Source organism: Aptenodytes patagonicus, chromosome 2 (assembly GCF_965638725.1).
Source record: "Aptenodytes patagonicus chromosome 2, bAptPat1.pri.cur, whole genome shotgun sequence".
In the NCBI taxonomy this organism is placed as follows: domain Eukaryota; kingdom Metazoa; phylum Chordata; class Aves; order Sphenisciformes; family Spheniscidae; genus Aptenodytes; species Aptenodytes patagonicus.
The window spans coordinates 22,344,306-22,361,107 of NC_134950.1; the positions used below are offsets into that span (position 1 = coordinate 22,344,306).

The 16,802-nt window shown below is 35.8% G+C and overlaps 1 protein-coding gene across 41 annotated transcripts in view; it reads right to left on the bottom strand.

The window, feature by feature from the left end:
* RIMS2 (regulating synaptic membrane exocytosis 2) overlaps nucleotides 1-16,802 on the bottom strand; it is a 515,547-nt gene that overhangs the window by 124,249 nt on the left and 374,496 nt on the right. The window contains exon 26 of one of the 41 annotated variants that reach the window (XM_076329286.1): nucleotides 4,506-4,595. The exons of the other annotated variants lie outside the window; for them this stretch is intronic. Coding sequence (XP_076185401.1) covers nucleotides 4,506-4,595 — 90 coding nt within the window. The remainder of the gene's footprint in view (nucleotides 1-4,505; nucleotides 4,596-16,802) is intronic. 41 annotated transcript variants of the gene reach the window in all.

The following is a 16,802-nucleotide window of genomic DNA, read 5'->3' on the forward strand; positions in this document are numbered from 1 at the left end:
GATTCCCTTCAAACTGAAAGCTCAATCTACATATATAAAGACTTAACATTTGTAAGCACGCATTACTTTTGTATTTTCTGATGTGTTTAACCTACCATTGTTATGATTCCTCTAAAAATTTAGTACTATATTAAAGAAATACGGCTTTCCCCCCAGATAATTACAAGGACACTCCATTTTTACTTCATTCCATTCCGAGATGTATAAATCCATTTCAACTATTCTGTCTCCTTTTGGTCAATCATATTAAAATATGTCAGCACTTTCCCATGGTTCTGTTCTTCAACTGTTGCTTAGAAATTAAGTGTCTGCAGCAAAGGTTGGATATTTGATGACACTGAAATATTCTTAACAGGCAACGATAATGAAACCATTACAGGATGGTTTCCAGATAATAACCATCAAATCTACTGTCTCCAAGTAGGAAACACAGGGGAAAAACAACAGTGTTTCCTTTGCTATCTCATGAAGGTAGTTTCTGCATTACCTGTATCATCTCTGGATGGAGACACAGTTTGCCAAACTGCATTCAGCTTCCAAAACTTTGGATAGTGAGACTGATTGAACACTCCAAAAACAATTGACAAGGAATAGAAATGAGTATCACTGCCTTTGTACCCTAAACTTTGTGCTTTCTCCCTTTAAATAACCCTGATGGGTTCAAGAGAGACTAGTGATGACACTAGATGAAAATAATTGCTTTTTAAGAAAAACAGTATCTTGCCTAACCTTATCTCTATCAGTACAGGACACATTCCCTGCCCATAGCCTACTTCTTTTCCAACTTCTTCTCTTAAGGCCTCACATATAAAAATGCAAAACCATGTGAAAATGTTTGCATGCTGTGCTTTGCTTTTTTTTTTTTCCTTCACTGACCAAGGAAACGTGATTAAAGGACTAGAGCTTTATTCACTTTCTTTCATATGCCATCTATTACAGCTCAGAGGCAGGGGTGCTGAAAGTAGGAATGCTTAATAATATTAGATAGGAACAAATAACTATTCCACATGCTTTTTGATTTGGTGGTGTCCTGAGAATGCAGTATTCTCTGACAGAGTGCTGACATCGGCTAAAAGAAGGGCACACACATTCAAGACATGGCTTGAATTTTTCATGCTATGCTTACCTATGATTCTGCAATTTTACCCTTCCAATCCTTCAAAATCTTTGCATAAATACAATTGACTCTTTGTAATGTACGGAACAATAGTTTTGCAAATTGCCTCAGAACTTAGAGATTACAGGCACTGTTAAGAAAACATGTTGATTTCTGATATTCAGGAACAGGAATTTTATCAGCATCTTCTATTGAAAAGCCTGAAACATAAGAACCATTTTACTACTTTATTTAATGACCTTAAATTGTCCTCCAACAAATTCACTAATCTCATTTCTAGTCATGCATATTCCTTAAATATTAATGCTTCACATGATACAGTATTACTGTTATTTTTTCTGTTATTTGGAATTATTTTTATTATCTATTTATGTTTTTATCTAAAATTTGCTCACAGTCTCAGTTCTTCACTCAAGGTATTTATATAATCAATATCTATTTTTTCTCACAGATTTTCTTGGCTGTAATACTGCCATGGCTATTTCCATGTGACTGGTTAGGTTAAATTCTTAACAGACAAACTGAACTTAAAAAGGGGACAAGCTTCCATAACAGGTTATAGCAGAAAAATCTTTGTATGAAAAGGCAATCAAAACAGGGCAACAGCAATATGAGGTGCCTGTATTCCTCCTTGCTTCTCTCTGCAGACTGCCAACTGCAGCCAGGGACTAAGTTGTATTAGTATCACCTTGCTGTTTTCTGTGCAAACAGAAAGAACATTTAAAGCATTTTCAGATGAAAGAAAGCATGGTCCTGTGCAGAAGGTAAATCCCGTATTGAAAAGCTTCAAGGAATTTGAAGCTTCCGTAGGTAGATTCTGTCAGGCTACATCACTGGTAGATCATGGTCACAGACACAATCTATCTCAACATCCAGGGGTGAGTACAGTGTTATGGCACCTCCTTCCAGCTGTCCTGACTGCTATGCCTTGAAAATGAACTAAGTGTTTGTAATGATACAGGGATGTCTATAGGGGACAGTAGTGTGCCACGCATAGCAGATAATGCAAATCCTGGAAGCTGCATTGATTTGTTACGCTGGTACTCCTCCACTTCTACCACTTTAGTACCTAGGGCTTTTTGACAGAGAGAATTAGTTTGGAAAAGCATCCTAGGAATACAGGTATGCACTATTTGGTGCCCATTGTAGAGTGTTCAGAACCACCTCAGATGTTTCTGCCTCATGTATCATTGTCCCATGTGAACATACCATGGAAGACATTATCAATAACGTAAATCAGAACAGAATTTATGGTCTTATCAGGTATCAGCCCTCACAGAAAGACCTAGGACTGTAGAGTGCAGAACACAATTTTTACTCAACTTTGTATCTATTCTAGACTTTGGTAATTGTGACTGTGGCTTTCCAAACCAATTCTGTGTATTCCCTGCAGTACTGGAGATCAGTGGTACTGTTCCAGGGGAAAAAATAGATAAAAATCAGATAAATATTGTTTTAATATACAAAACACTTCTAAATTGACAACTTTTTAATGCCCATATTTGTTTCTGGTTTTTATTCTTCTACCTGTTTTTTTTGTCTTACAAGATTTCACTCAAGTTCCAAAATCTAGAATGCCCCAAGAGCAGCCATCTAATAAAATATGGCTCCCGTTTCTAAAAAATGGGGAAGGTGGCTCTCAACAAGTATTGCTAGTAACTATGAATGTGCCATCTGCCTAGACCACAGTTCTAAGCCCACCTCAGCTGGGAGATGGAGATAATGTTCTTACATAGCTACTATGTAAGGGAAAAGTCTGGGCACAGGCATTATTCTGCAGAACTCGCCCTGGAAAAGCAGCAGTGAAGGTCTGTAGACATTGTATCTTGAATCTGTCACGCAATAGTTAAAACACTCAGCTGGAAAAGAAGATAAATTACATTCTGATCCTGACTCTTACGAGCAGTACTTGTTTTATCCTGTAACTTCCTCTGATGCATTAAAAAGTCAGGGAACACAAAATGTAACTGCAGGTCTGGCCTTTTGCAGCTAGGTTCCCTAATTCCTACGTTACAGAGTCAATCCAGATTTTGCTGCTCTTCAGTTCTGACTCTTGCACTTTCAGCTGTACGTGGTGATAAGCACACTGTAAGTTCAGCTTCAACAAAAAGCTTGGAAATGACCAGCATGTAGGTGAGCCTAGAACTGAGATTACAGCATTAATTTAGGAGGTGGCACAATTGGCCAATCTTGTAAGCTTTAACTTGTGTGATTGGGAAAATTGTTGTTATTAGAGTAAGTGAGACAACTAATATGCCCAATAGAGAGAGATTTGAAGTTCAAAACTGAACCTAAGTGTTCTTGGAACTGAAAAATTCCCATTCACTTGAGTAGAATTGGATCAACCTTTAAATACAGGATTAAACCTGCAATCTAAAGATTTCTTTTCTTTTTCTTTTCTTTTCTTTTTCTTTTCTTTTTCTTTTCTCTTTCTTTTCTCTTTCTTTTCTTTTTTCTTTCTTTTCTTTTAATTTATATTTTCTTTTCTTTTTTCTCTCTTCTCTTCTCTTCTCTTCTCTTCTCTTCTCTTCTCTTCTCTTCTCTTCTCCTCCTTACAGTGTGCTTATCACCATAATATCACAGTGCCTTTTGCAAGTGCATAAATTAATGCGATTAGGACTTTTTATTGTCTGATTCAGAGGAGAGAACAATACTATTATTATCATCATCATCATCATCATTATTACTACGTTTACTTTTTATTGCTATGCATTTGTAGGAACAAAGATGGAGTTGAAGAATTGCACTGTATGTTTGGGGTGGAAGAAAGTTTGTGATAGTTTTTAGTTTCAGAAGAAATCCATTCATGTACAGGACGGAGGAAGGAAGAGTTCTCTTAGATTAGAGAACTCCAGCTGTTCTGGAGTTATAAAATGGAGGTATATCTGCATTTTATATCTCTCTGCTGGAGATATAAAATGCATCTTGTATAAAAAATTACATCGGAACATTATTTCTGCCATGTGTGATGGTGCAAGAAGGTTTCAGATTCAAGTCTTTAGAAGATGACTTTCCCACCATACATGCAGTAGATACCTTGGTTTGGTCAACTAAATGAGAATCAGCATAACTCATACTTAGATTCCTGAGGCTTGCACACATAGATAAATCATAACAAAATTCAAAACTAAAAAGCAAGCTAAGTCTAATATTGTGCCAGAACACTTCTTTTCTAATGCATGTGCATTCTAACACAATTGTTTACAAAAGCAGATCTATTTTGGCTATTCTAAAACAGAACTATGTAATCTAAATGGTCTCTACATACTAAAAATTTCACACCAAAGTGAAAAAAAATAAGGTACATCAAGCACACACGCATTACAAAAGCATGAAATGTGTTTTTATAGTCTCATGCTTTCATGTGGTTTTCCAAACCCTGACAAACCTGGCTCAGAATGCTGTTTCTTTTTCGGCAATGGTTTGTCATCAGCTATTGTACCATTCACCTTTTTCTGCTGGTCCTCCCATGTAACTTCTAGCATAAACCAAAAAAAAATCAGAAATATTATGTAACTTACATTATAAAACACCTAATATCATTTGGGACAACTTGATCTAAACAAATGTACTATCATTAACATGGCAAAAATTTAGATTAGTTCTTTAATTTAGAGGCCTGTGGTGGAAAGAATTAGTAAACATCTTAAACATGGAACAGAACATACTATACGAAAGTTAGTATTGATGTAATTTGTCAAATATTCTGCTCTCTTTGATATTTAACAATTGGAATAAAAAAACAGGAGGTTATTTGCATAATAATTTCTTCCATTTTTAAAAGTTATTACTCTATATTCTATAGCTTCTTACAATATCTTTGTGTTTCTGTAAATTAAAAAGTAAGTTAAAATATTTTGGTAAAAAAGCCTTTGCAAAGGTATAATTCAAAAAAACAAACAAACAAAACAAAACTGAACCAACAATCATATATGTTTACTTTAAATTGACAAAGTATTTTTAACAATGAATTGTTAAGCCAAAACTAGGTTGGATTTACTTTCTAAATCTGGGATTTGATTTAAATTCAGTTTTTATTTTAGGCAGATTAAGTTACTCAGTAAAAACTCTCTTGCTAATTATGGATCCTGTACCCTGAAATTGGCATTTCTGACCTAACCGCTCAGAAAAAGAGCTATGAAAAGGAGCACGTACACTCTCCTCCAGACAGAGACTCCATTCTCTACACTTGCAAGACATTAGTCTTTCTGAGGTTGTCAGATATTTTTGGTCTACACTTTAATGCTCCATCTTCTGACAATTAAACTGGGTGGTTAGCATAATACTATACATTTTAAACCTTCCGGTATCTCATGCCAAAATGAAATCTAGACCAATTAACTAGACAGATTCAATACCCTAAATTCCATTTTTGCTTTGGGCTGTTAAGAATCTGCTTATTTTGCTAATCCTGCAAAGCGCAAAGTTCCTCACAGCCATTGCCCACAGATATAATCACTTCTATGGTCACAGAAATAGGCAGTGATGGAGAAGAATACGATAGATATGGAATACATTTTCAATCTTATAAATTCAAAATAATTTGACATAAAGTGATGTTAGCCTATGACTTTTTTTTCTTTTTTAAAATGAGACTGATGGATATCTGGCATTCAAAATGTAGACATGTAAAAATGTTATCTGTAGGCATCCTGCAGCCTTCTTATCTGTGGCTGTTGTTGTTCTATGACAGGCTGCTGTCCTATAAAAGGTGGCTTTGATTTTTGAAAATGATGGAGGTGTAGGCTTCAAGTAATACATCAATATAATTGTCAATATAATGATTTCATGACACCACAGATATGCATGCTGAAACAGAAACTGTCATCTTTGAAGTACCACGTGTAGTATGTACTAATAAGAAATTTCAAAAGGAACATTCTGTTTCCAAAATGTGGAAATAAAATCTTATTATGTTTCTTCCTAACAAAAATGCGATTCTTTCTTTTTCTCTATGAAAATACACATTTAGCAACAAAATATTTACTGATGCCATCTATGCTTCCTTTTTCTTAGATGAGTCCAGAAGTTTCTTCTTAACTAACACACAAAAAAATTTCAATGACCTTAGTAAAACTACCTTTGAATTTAAGGAATGGTCACCGCTAGGAAAAAACAACATTAGACAAGCATTTAGATCCAATAGTGGAGATACTTAGAATAAAATAAAAAGTAGGCAGACAGTAATCTCAACCATAGGATTTTGTCAGGATATATAACGAATAGTCTAAATACTGAAGAATATCAGGAAGCCCAGAGTGATTTCCACGCCAGCTTTATGGCAGTTTTAGAAGACAAGGCCTTCTCGATCAGAGTTCTTTCTCAGAACTCCTGATTCAGTTCTGGACTTAAAAACTGTAGTTTGCTCAGTCACCAAAATCACTTATCATACCAAAGTTCCCTACCAAAAGAAAAGCTTTCCTAAGCCTTGCTAATTTTTTGAGAGCTAAGTATCTAGAAAATAGTTAACCCATTTGGGAGCACTCTATAAGTGCTTCTATAATAACACTTGAATTGACAAACATGAAGAAATAAATATTGAATAAGAATATAACTCTTTGAATAAATATCTTTGCCATGTGTTAACCTTAAAAAAAACAAAACAAAAAAACTATTATAAAAAGCAAGACAAGCTACTTCTTTGTGTTTATACTAAAAGCGATAGTATGAGCATGTAAACACTTTCAGAAAATGTTCCAATGACCAACCTTCTATAGCTTTAGTTATTCTTACAGCATGTCAGCAGTAAATTCAAATGGCTGCTTAATTTTATCAGCAGTTAAGTACAATTCTTAGACTGAGTATTTGCAGATTGGAGGTACTCCAGGTGAAAAGCTTCATTGACTTCTAGAACATTGCAAGAGCTTGACTAGTAATGGTTATTATTTCAACTGAGAAATAAAAATAGATATATCTATTAGATTTACTCCAACATTTAACCTTTTCTTCACCATTTTCTAATTCCATTTCCATCTCCATGCTCTACAAAGCTAAGAAAATATGTTGTTAGATGAGAGCTTTCTGTTTGGGAACTAGTAAGAGATGCTGCTGAATAGGCAAAATGCTAAATGTCAGTGCTGCCCATATCCTCTCTGGTTAGACAAATATGCATTATAGTCTCTAAAATCTCTTTTTTTTCCCCCAAGGCAAAGGGCCACCATCTATCCCCTTGTTGTTTTAACCAAAGTCAACTTTGGTCAAATTGTAAATATTTGGTAAGAAACCATACAGTTTTCTAATTCATCATTCACCTCTTACCACTCTCACTTCCCATACAAATGAACTTCAATTTGTCTTCTGTTGTGATAATCAGTTTTGACTTATGTATAAAGAAAGGTGTAAAATTACTGAATATTTATACAAAAAGACCTCATATAGATTATATGAAATATGAGACTCGAGTCAGAATATTTTAGTTATCTGATGCATCTTTGAGGCTAGAAGGATTTGACAGGTGCACTGATCCAGATTTTTCCCATCAGTATGAAAGATACAATCTTTAGATGTAGTTGTTTCATTAGATGCAGTTGTTGCACCCACCCCCGGGCCACTGCCCACCACAGTGAATTATGTAGCTGGGCTCTCCCCGCTGCACGTCAGGATGACGCTTGGTTGTGTGCCATTCCCTCTTGCGAATGATACTCACTTGTGCTGCCTGGGAGAGGGGGGTAGCGTGCTCCAGCACATCTAGTGTTAAGTACAACTTCAGCATTTCTTACATTTTTGTTTAGAATATTCAATATGCAAAATATTAAAAATATGGAAATAATATATGATAAGAGTAGTTGCATATCTCCAGTTTTTCTGAATTTCTAAACATGCTGACTTAGCACCAGGAATGTTGCAGTTGAACTGGAATGATGCAGCAAACTGCAGAAGTACAAGATGATGCAGCAAAATACCACATCCTAATGATGAGGAGTTTTCTTATGCAAATGCTACTCCCCTCCTTTCTTTTCTCCATACTACAGACAGTAGTAATAGCCCTTTTCACAATTACCCTTTGCTTGAAACATTTTTATATACTTTCTCTTTTACCTGATTTTGTCTTTTTGTATTAAATCCACTCAGCTTTTATATTCTTTTCAGCACCTAAAATTTCTGTGAACCAATTTTTATCAGTGCATTTCTAGTTTTAGACTTTTAATTAGGTTATCATAAAGTCTTCACTTTTTCATTAGGACATACTTAATTTAGTCATCTTTTCCTGCAAATTAAAAATCCCCAGAACTTCTTTCTATTTTTAATTTTATAAGATGAATGCTCAGAAAGGAATTATGTTCTTAATAATGTATAGTGACAACTACTGTAAAAATGAGTCAAAAGAGGATTTGGCTAGTGCTTCCTAAACACAAAACAGCACAATAACAAGCCAGTAGAACCGTGGCATAAACTGTCAAAAGCTGAGAAACTATGTTTTGAACAAAATACTCAAGATCTTTAACTCATGCATTAAGAATACAAGAAGAAGAAGAATTAATTAAAGACATAGAAAAGGCTAAATTCATGTTATACAAGTTTTAATTTACAAAACAAAGTCCCTAAGAAAATTTTAAAAAAGCCATCAGTCTCAAGAGTTCACACAGAGAGAAATATTCTCAGCTGTGTCAAACCACTGCTAGGGGAAAGCAAATGGCCTCAAGTCATGATACATGAATTGTCCCAGACATACTACATCATATCTGGAAGGAATCCAGTCCCACCTTGCACCACCAGCATGCTGCTAATGGCATCAAGGCCAGCTCCAAGTGACACAAAGTCAGCAATGAAGGCTTTATGCCAGACTGCTGCTGCTCCTACATCAGAGAAACCTTCAGATGCCTCAGTAAAACAGCGCTGATGTTCCCCTACCCTGCTGTAACAGGAACAAGAGTCATCCAATATCTGAAGACAAATAACAACACATATCGTCTTTTTCTGACAGATTTAGAGCAAGACCTCCTGTCTCTCCAGCAAATCTGAGGACACCATTTTTTAGCTTCCTCTTTTGACACAGTAACAGCTGATCTACATTTTGTCCTCCATACACTGGAAGAATATTTTAAAGAATGATTCTATACATTAGAGCTCAAGGCATTCCTCTGAGATGTGATGATCTGTGTTTCCTCTGAAGAGTGAAATGAATTTGGGTCTTGCATCTTAGAGCATTGTCCTAAATGCTGGTAAAGTGTGGACAGTATAAAGGCAAGGACAGCACTTCTCCCTTGTGCGTTTTATGAGCCAGACAAACAGTGAGCATGCACACACACGCACTCCCCTTACACTCACCCTTCACACACGTGCACACACACACACACACACCCCCTTCACCCACACACACACACACACACCCTTCACATAAAAGTAGTTTGCAAATTTGTGCCAAATCAACAAATGAATGCTGGCATATGTTAATAACATTTTAAAATAAATAAATTGTTGTTCATAAAAGGCTATGCAAGCATCTCTTATACCGTGGTTTTAACTAAAACAGCATTCCAATAAAAATTCTGACATATCTTAATTATTTACTATTTTGATTTCATCTTCCTTACTGAACTACACATTCTGCAAAAAAACCCTGGGCTTCATTCCCTGGGGCTGAAGTGGAATACATTAAAAGAACTTTAATGGAAGTCATTAGGTAGGCAATAAAAAATATTGCCACATATCTACATTTAATATTATCATTACTAGTGTAACAAAAATGATAGTGCACTGTAGGTTATTCCTTTACTCCAGAAATGTTTTCTTCAAATTGACTTCAAGGCTACCTTAATTATTTGTAGCTGTAAATCACTTAACAATCCAGTCCAGTAGCAGTCTCTTCTCATCATACTCTCTAGCTGCAAATCCCATCAATTCTGTTCTAAGCTTAAATTTAAAATGTTTTACTAGTGGATCCCTCTATATGGGGAATAAATTGATTTGAATCTTCTTTTGCTTATTTTAAAGAAAAACTGTAGATGTACTCAAGCAAGGTCACAGAGACTACTTGTTGCAGTATCAGTAAGGTCACAGCCTACGTTTAGCTAAAAATCAAAGTATCACGTTGCTGCTTTTATAAATGTAATAGAGTTGTAAAACATGAAGAAACACCAGAAAAACTTAAATGCACCAGATTAGTCAGAAGAAAAAATACAGTCAGTTAGTAGTACTTTAAATATGTGTATATTCATATTTAGTAAAGTATATTTAAATATTGCAAAGTAAATATATTATTTTACGGCCACTATCAAGGCTTTTTTTCCAGGACTGTTTGGGGCAGGGGAAGGATTTGTTTGTTTGTTTCATATCTTCTTATATGTTTTTAAAATATGGCAGTTTTGCTCCCTCTTCTGGCTATATGCCTGAAACACATTAGAAACGAATGCAATACAGCTGGCCCGCTAGCCTATAATCAACAGGCGTATTTTGAATATCTCAGAAGAATATCTCTACTGAGTCACCTGTTTGGATAAGAACTGCAGGTTTCTGTTGGCAGGACTGATGTAAGGTGGGAGAAAGGGTGCAGAGCGCCTATGAGGGAGACGAAGACACCATGTAAAAGTACCACTGATGTTTCTGTAGATTCACAAGCTGTAGGAGACTGGGGATCCAGTATCCTGGATAAGCACTACTACACACTTGTTCTGCTCATAGTCCTTTCCCCCAGCATCCATGCCTGGTCTGCTGAGGACCAGACACTGGGCTAGATGGATTTTCAGTCATACTCGGTACGGCTACCCTCATACTGCTATGCAAGGTAAACTCAAAGAAAGTCGAAATATCTCCAGAGTCTAATGATTAATGTATTTAAATAAAGCAAATTACAAGTAATGGCCAACATAAATGTGGAGCAAAATGCAAGCTTCTGCTCTGCACCTCTCTCCCATAGTCTCTGTTCAGTTTGCATTCCCATTCCCTGGGTGTCAGTGAGTGCTCTGTGTACGCAAGGAGAAGTGAACAGCCTACAAATCCACCCTGCAGCATGCCGGATGTAAGGTTTAGCTTGGTATAGGTTTCTTTTTTTCCAGGTTATTCTTATTCTTTACTGAGAAGGGTGCAATCCTATAGCAAGTCTTCAATTATTTTCTATGCAGAAAGGTAATTTATTATTGTATCACCATACATCTCTCTCACACAAACACACACACACAAAAAGCTCTGCAAGCAATCACAGGTGTTCTACCCTTTTTAAGTGCAGTTAAGATTGAAGTTTATAGCACAATTCTAAAATGTTAAAAAATTATTCAGTTCAAAAAACAGTTCTGAAAATAAGCCAGTAGTTTTAAGCACTAATACCAACCAATAAAGAAAATACAATAAATGGCTTACAGAAAGATGAAAAATATAGATTTGTTTCTTCAGAAAGCTCTAGGTTCTTCAGAATATCAGTTACTAGTAATTAATAACATATAAGTTTTCTTATTGCTCAAATTTACATGCAAATTTACATGCAAACTTTACATGCATCTTTACATGCAAATGCTGTCCACAACAAAACACCTGTGCTATTTTTCAGCATTACTTGTAAAATGTTAGATTAGTAACCAGACAAACTATGTTTGACTAGCAGACAAAATGACATCACATTGTCATGTACCAGTCTTAGAAATGCTATTTTATATTGTGATGTAGTTTTGAAAGATGCCACCTCACCTTAAATAAGTCAAATTTGAAACTATTTATGGACAAGTTAATAGTTTGACTCTTTCTCATCTGTCATATTTCCCTGGAGTTAAATTTGTAAAATAGTCACCTATATCATAAGGAATTTCAGCAGAATGTAGGTTCTTCAGTCTGGAGAATTTGCATCTTATGGGTACTTCTACTGTTTTGTGTTGTCGTATTGTATTTTTTTTATTTCACAGTTTTCCCAGCGTGCAGATTGCAGTTATGTGCCTGCCTACAACTACCACAGTCTCAACAGGTCTATGTCTTACTTAAACCTTACTTTGCTTGAACTAGAATTTAATTAAAATGTAGTATTACTCTAGGTATTCATAACGCATATGAATATGTTAAGTATTCTCACAGCACACATAAACCACATATTCAGTATCATTTTTCATGCAAAATTCAGGAGCCATCATGGTCGCTTAGCGAAGTCTAGAGTCAGTGGGCCAGGGGAACAGAGAGCACACAAGACTCATGGCAGTCATGTTTAGTAGTTCAGGCAAAATGTAGGCCCCATTTCCGGGAATGCCAAATGGTCTTAGATGGAAGAAGATGCTCAGGGCAGTCAGCAGGATGAGACTTCCCTCTGGCATGACAGCCACATGATTGTTTTTCAAAAAAGTGTATCTATACACTATTTCTGCAAGTCAGTTAAGCAGGTCCATCTGTCATAACTTCTTTGACTGGGGTCCCTTTATTCTGCCTAGTTTGCCTTTCAGTCACCTAAATTCTTTAGATTGTGTCTAAACAGTGTAGCAAGTCTGGAATACAGCACACTTTCAATTCTAGTCCTCCAGGCATCCAGACTGTTCACAGAGTGGTGGGGCTCCCATGCGTGCAGAAACCTGAGTGCATGGAAAGGGGAGGACTCGGTGACTTGGGTCTTGTCTTGGTATGGACTCAAGATACAAATAGGATCCAGACACTTCTCAACCTGGGAGATGAGAACTGGAAAGCATTCCTGATTCCCGTAACATAGACAAAGCTGTTGTGTAATTATGTAAAATATTGTAACGAGTGAGGGAACTGGTAACCTGAAAGGCTTAAAATTTTGCTTTGGGTAACTATATCATCTTTTATGCACCCTAAATTAAGACAGTAAAGGACAGAATTACCTGGAGCCTTTTCTCACAAACTCAAATAATCGAAAGGTGTCATACAAAGTACATGAAAGAGAAATGTAAAAGACCTGAGGAAAAATTGAAAGGGATAGTGGTTTTGGTAATAAATATTTGAAACTGAATATTAGGCACAGACCATTCTTTTGGAGTAAAAGAGCTCTGCAGAAGAAACTTCTAAAACATAAAATGCACACCTTAGAGAAATTAATAAATATATGAAAACAAACTATCTTAAATACAGGTTAGTAGTATTTATTTTATTGTGTAAAGTACATCCTTCAGGCTCTATAATTAAGTATATAAAATATTGGTTTTGTTGAAGGAGTGGAAGATGAGAAACTGAGAACAAAAACAGCTCTGGCCTGACTTAATCACTGATTATTGGTTTGTCAACCTCATCAAGTCAGTGGCAAAAGCCTCCAACTTTACCAGGATTGGAATTTGGGTCTTAAAAGTATAAGACACTGAACTATCTGGTAATTAGCATGCATTACAGTTACATCAGCAGGCTTCCAGCATTTGAATTCACTCAGGACTGTGCACAGCCACGAGAGTAAGGGAGGTGACCCAGTGCATTGCTCTGCCAGGCTGCCGACACAGCGCCCTCTCTGCAAAGACACCTCATTCAGTCTGTCTACACTGGATAATAAGCTGCATATTGAAAACGGTGTGGTTTTCCCTGCAACACAATGAACTAGCACAGGCAAAACTGAATCCCTGCTCTCCTGATACCTGTATTCCCTCTGCTAAGTTATTCTAGGGAAGAGAAAGGTAGGAATACCCCATAATAGTGTAACTGGAGCTATTCCCCACGTGGGCTCCTGGTAGAGATGGAAGTGTAAGAGTGAATATCCAAATTTTAATAAAGCCAAGGCACTATCTAGATGATATTTCATTCACTGGCGGAAGATATTGATGAGACAAAGTCTATATGCAATATGGCTTTAGAAGTACATGGAAAAATAATAACAGATTTCTTCAAAATTATCAAAGCAATTTAGAAGCATGAACTCAAATAAAACTTCAAAGTAAGCTGTGGTTGTTCATTGCAACTTTCCTGTTCTATTTATAGATAATAAATCTAAATCTCCATGTTAACATTTCAGTGCTTTGAATTAAGCTTATTTCTACAGCATTTGAAATAGAAGAGAATATCGAACATAATAAGAAGTAGACAATAGAGATGATTGTTAATAACATAAGCCTTTCTTTACCAGTATATGCTGATTAAAATGGTCCAGCTCTCCTGTGACTAGAAAAAATGTGCCAAACTTGTAAAACATATAGCCAAGTGATGCAAAAGTATATAGACCTGGTAAAAAGTGGAAGACAATGCAGACAATTTTGCAGATATCTGCAAACTGCACTTGGTCTCTTAGGGCAAGGCAGACTGGGAATTCCTAAATGAACAAAAGCACAGAAACTATCCCACTAGTTCTAAATAGGCAACATGATCACATATCTAGGTGGTGTAAACTACATCTTCAGTAATACAGTTAGCTGTAAAAAAAAAAATTCTGGAGCTTTTGATTCCAAGAAAGATTTTAAAACCACAGTTGAAAATAATTATTTTAAGTGCAAGAAGTAAAACAACACATTAAAATTGAACATACATAAACTTACTAATTTTGAACTAGTAGAACTAAGCAACACACACACATGCAGCAAAAAATAAGTAAAATTTCTCAAACACCCACAATTCACTAGCAATATCATCATCAACTTGCCTTTTCGCCCATTAACAGGTGGGTTTTGATGTTTTTCCTCATAATCTTTATAACATTAAAAACAGACAATGATGATTAACAATTGGAACAGCTACTATGATGAACAACATAACTATAGCACACACAAATATTTTGCAAACTATGTTAGCACAATTCCATGCACTATGCTTGAGTTATCACAAAACACACAGAGTGACCAGTACACAGTACACACACCAGTGAACAATACAGACTTAGGGACAGAACCATAACAAAAGCAAGAAAAATGTGAACTGTACTACAATGAAAAATGGGAAGGCAAAGATCTTAAAGGACACTTTGGATGCTTAAGTGAAAACTACAATTTGAAAAAAAAATAATAATCCTATTTTCCAGCTCCCAAATCTTTAAATTACTCTAGCATCCAGATTTCTGAACAAGTAATGAGCCCTATCACAGCAATTATTCCTGACTTTGTTTTAAGAAGAAAATAGTGATCCATATTTTCTTCTCTTAAATAGCAATGGGAGTAGGGTCCAGGGCATGGGATTGCAAATAAACTATGATTCAGGCACTTACACTTTTAAGCAGGGATGGCATTTTAGGCATACTTATGTTTAGCTAGTAATTTTTCCTACCAGCTAGTACTAAATGTGTTTCTTGCTCAGCTTGTTATTTTTTTGGGCCACACTTCTGGAGCACTTAATTGTCTCTACATAACTGCAGTAATACCCTTAGTGCATTATCCTTCTCTGGGCTTCACTCCATGGGCCTTGAGGTATGTACCGCACTGCCTACTTTTAGCAGCTAAGTTTAGCATTGGTCTAGCCCCAAATATTTATAACCAGAAAAGCTTATCTGTGCTGCTCTTCGACAGTTGATGTATTGTCACAGACAATTATTAACAGGAATAACAGAATGTAACCTATTAACAGTGCATGTGAATGCACATTTATGCTTTAATGATTCTTCCTTTGAGAAAGAAACTTAAGAGCAGAAAAATTATGGTTTAAAAAATCTCTAGATCTCTGCATGTCTTTGAACCTGTACGGTGTGTGTTTTCTGAAATTAGAAGGTAAAGTTGTATATTTTAATCACATGATATTTGAGTTGAAAAAACATTTGCATCTGTTTGATTTGATCATCATCTATCAGTTCTCATCACACTAACTTCCTTTTTCTACCAACTGAACTGTCTTCTAAGCAGGATGAGGGATATTATACAAAATATTCAAAGTATTTCCATGTAATGCAGTTTCCTACTATTTTTCTTCAGCATCATCACTCTGCCTACACAAACTAGGGGGAAAAAAAGTGTCATAATACTGTAGTGTTTACTTCTCCGCTTGTAAAAAGTATCAGTGCAAAGTAGAGGGTATCACATTTAAGGGGTGTCCACCCAGATCTTCTAAGACTGATCATAGTGACAGAGTACTTTCATAAAGAGGGATTAAAAAAAGTAAAAAAGTTAAGTGATTTTTTGCAGGTTGAACTATTTTTAGCATTCACAAACTGGTAAATAAACTATGCTATATGGAATTTGTTTGTCTTGTTCTTACAAAAAAAAAGATATAATTATTGTCTGGATTTTGACTTTTCATGTATTTACAAGCTGGCTGGTAAAGCTTCACTACATGCTCAGGGGAAAATATTTCTAAAGGAGATAGATAGGCACTTGTGGTCAGACCGACCTGCCTCAACCTCTGATTCCTGAACTCCAGTACGCTTGTTTTCTTCATCTCCTGCTGCATTTGTATAAGCAAGGTATGACAGGGGGGAAAAAGCAAGACAAAAACATGCATGCTTTGTTACAAGCTGTTCAAATAAAAGATAAATATCAAACAAGAGACATTCACAATAACATACAAACCCTCAGTCTGTGGCATAAATTATTTTTTGAGTGAATCAAAGATTAAATAAATTCTTGTGTTATTTTTCATTATTATCTCTGGTTTACTCCAATGAGATCCTTCTGCAAGTAATGATGGTCATATGCAGCCCTTAATATCCCTTGTTGCCAATTTCTTATTAAATTATTGAAGCACTGGAAAGCAGACAATAAGTATCAAAGCAGGGAAAGCAGATATATATTGGTAGATAATTGGTTTAAAAACATCTTCTGCTTGGTTTTGCTTTTTCTGGAAATAAAAGTCCAAGCCTCTATTCTTGAAGAGCATATTTAAAATTGTGTATAAATCGTAAGCAAGTGGGCATACTCAG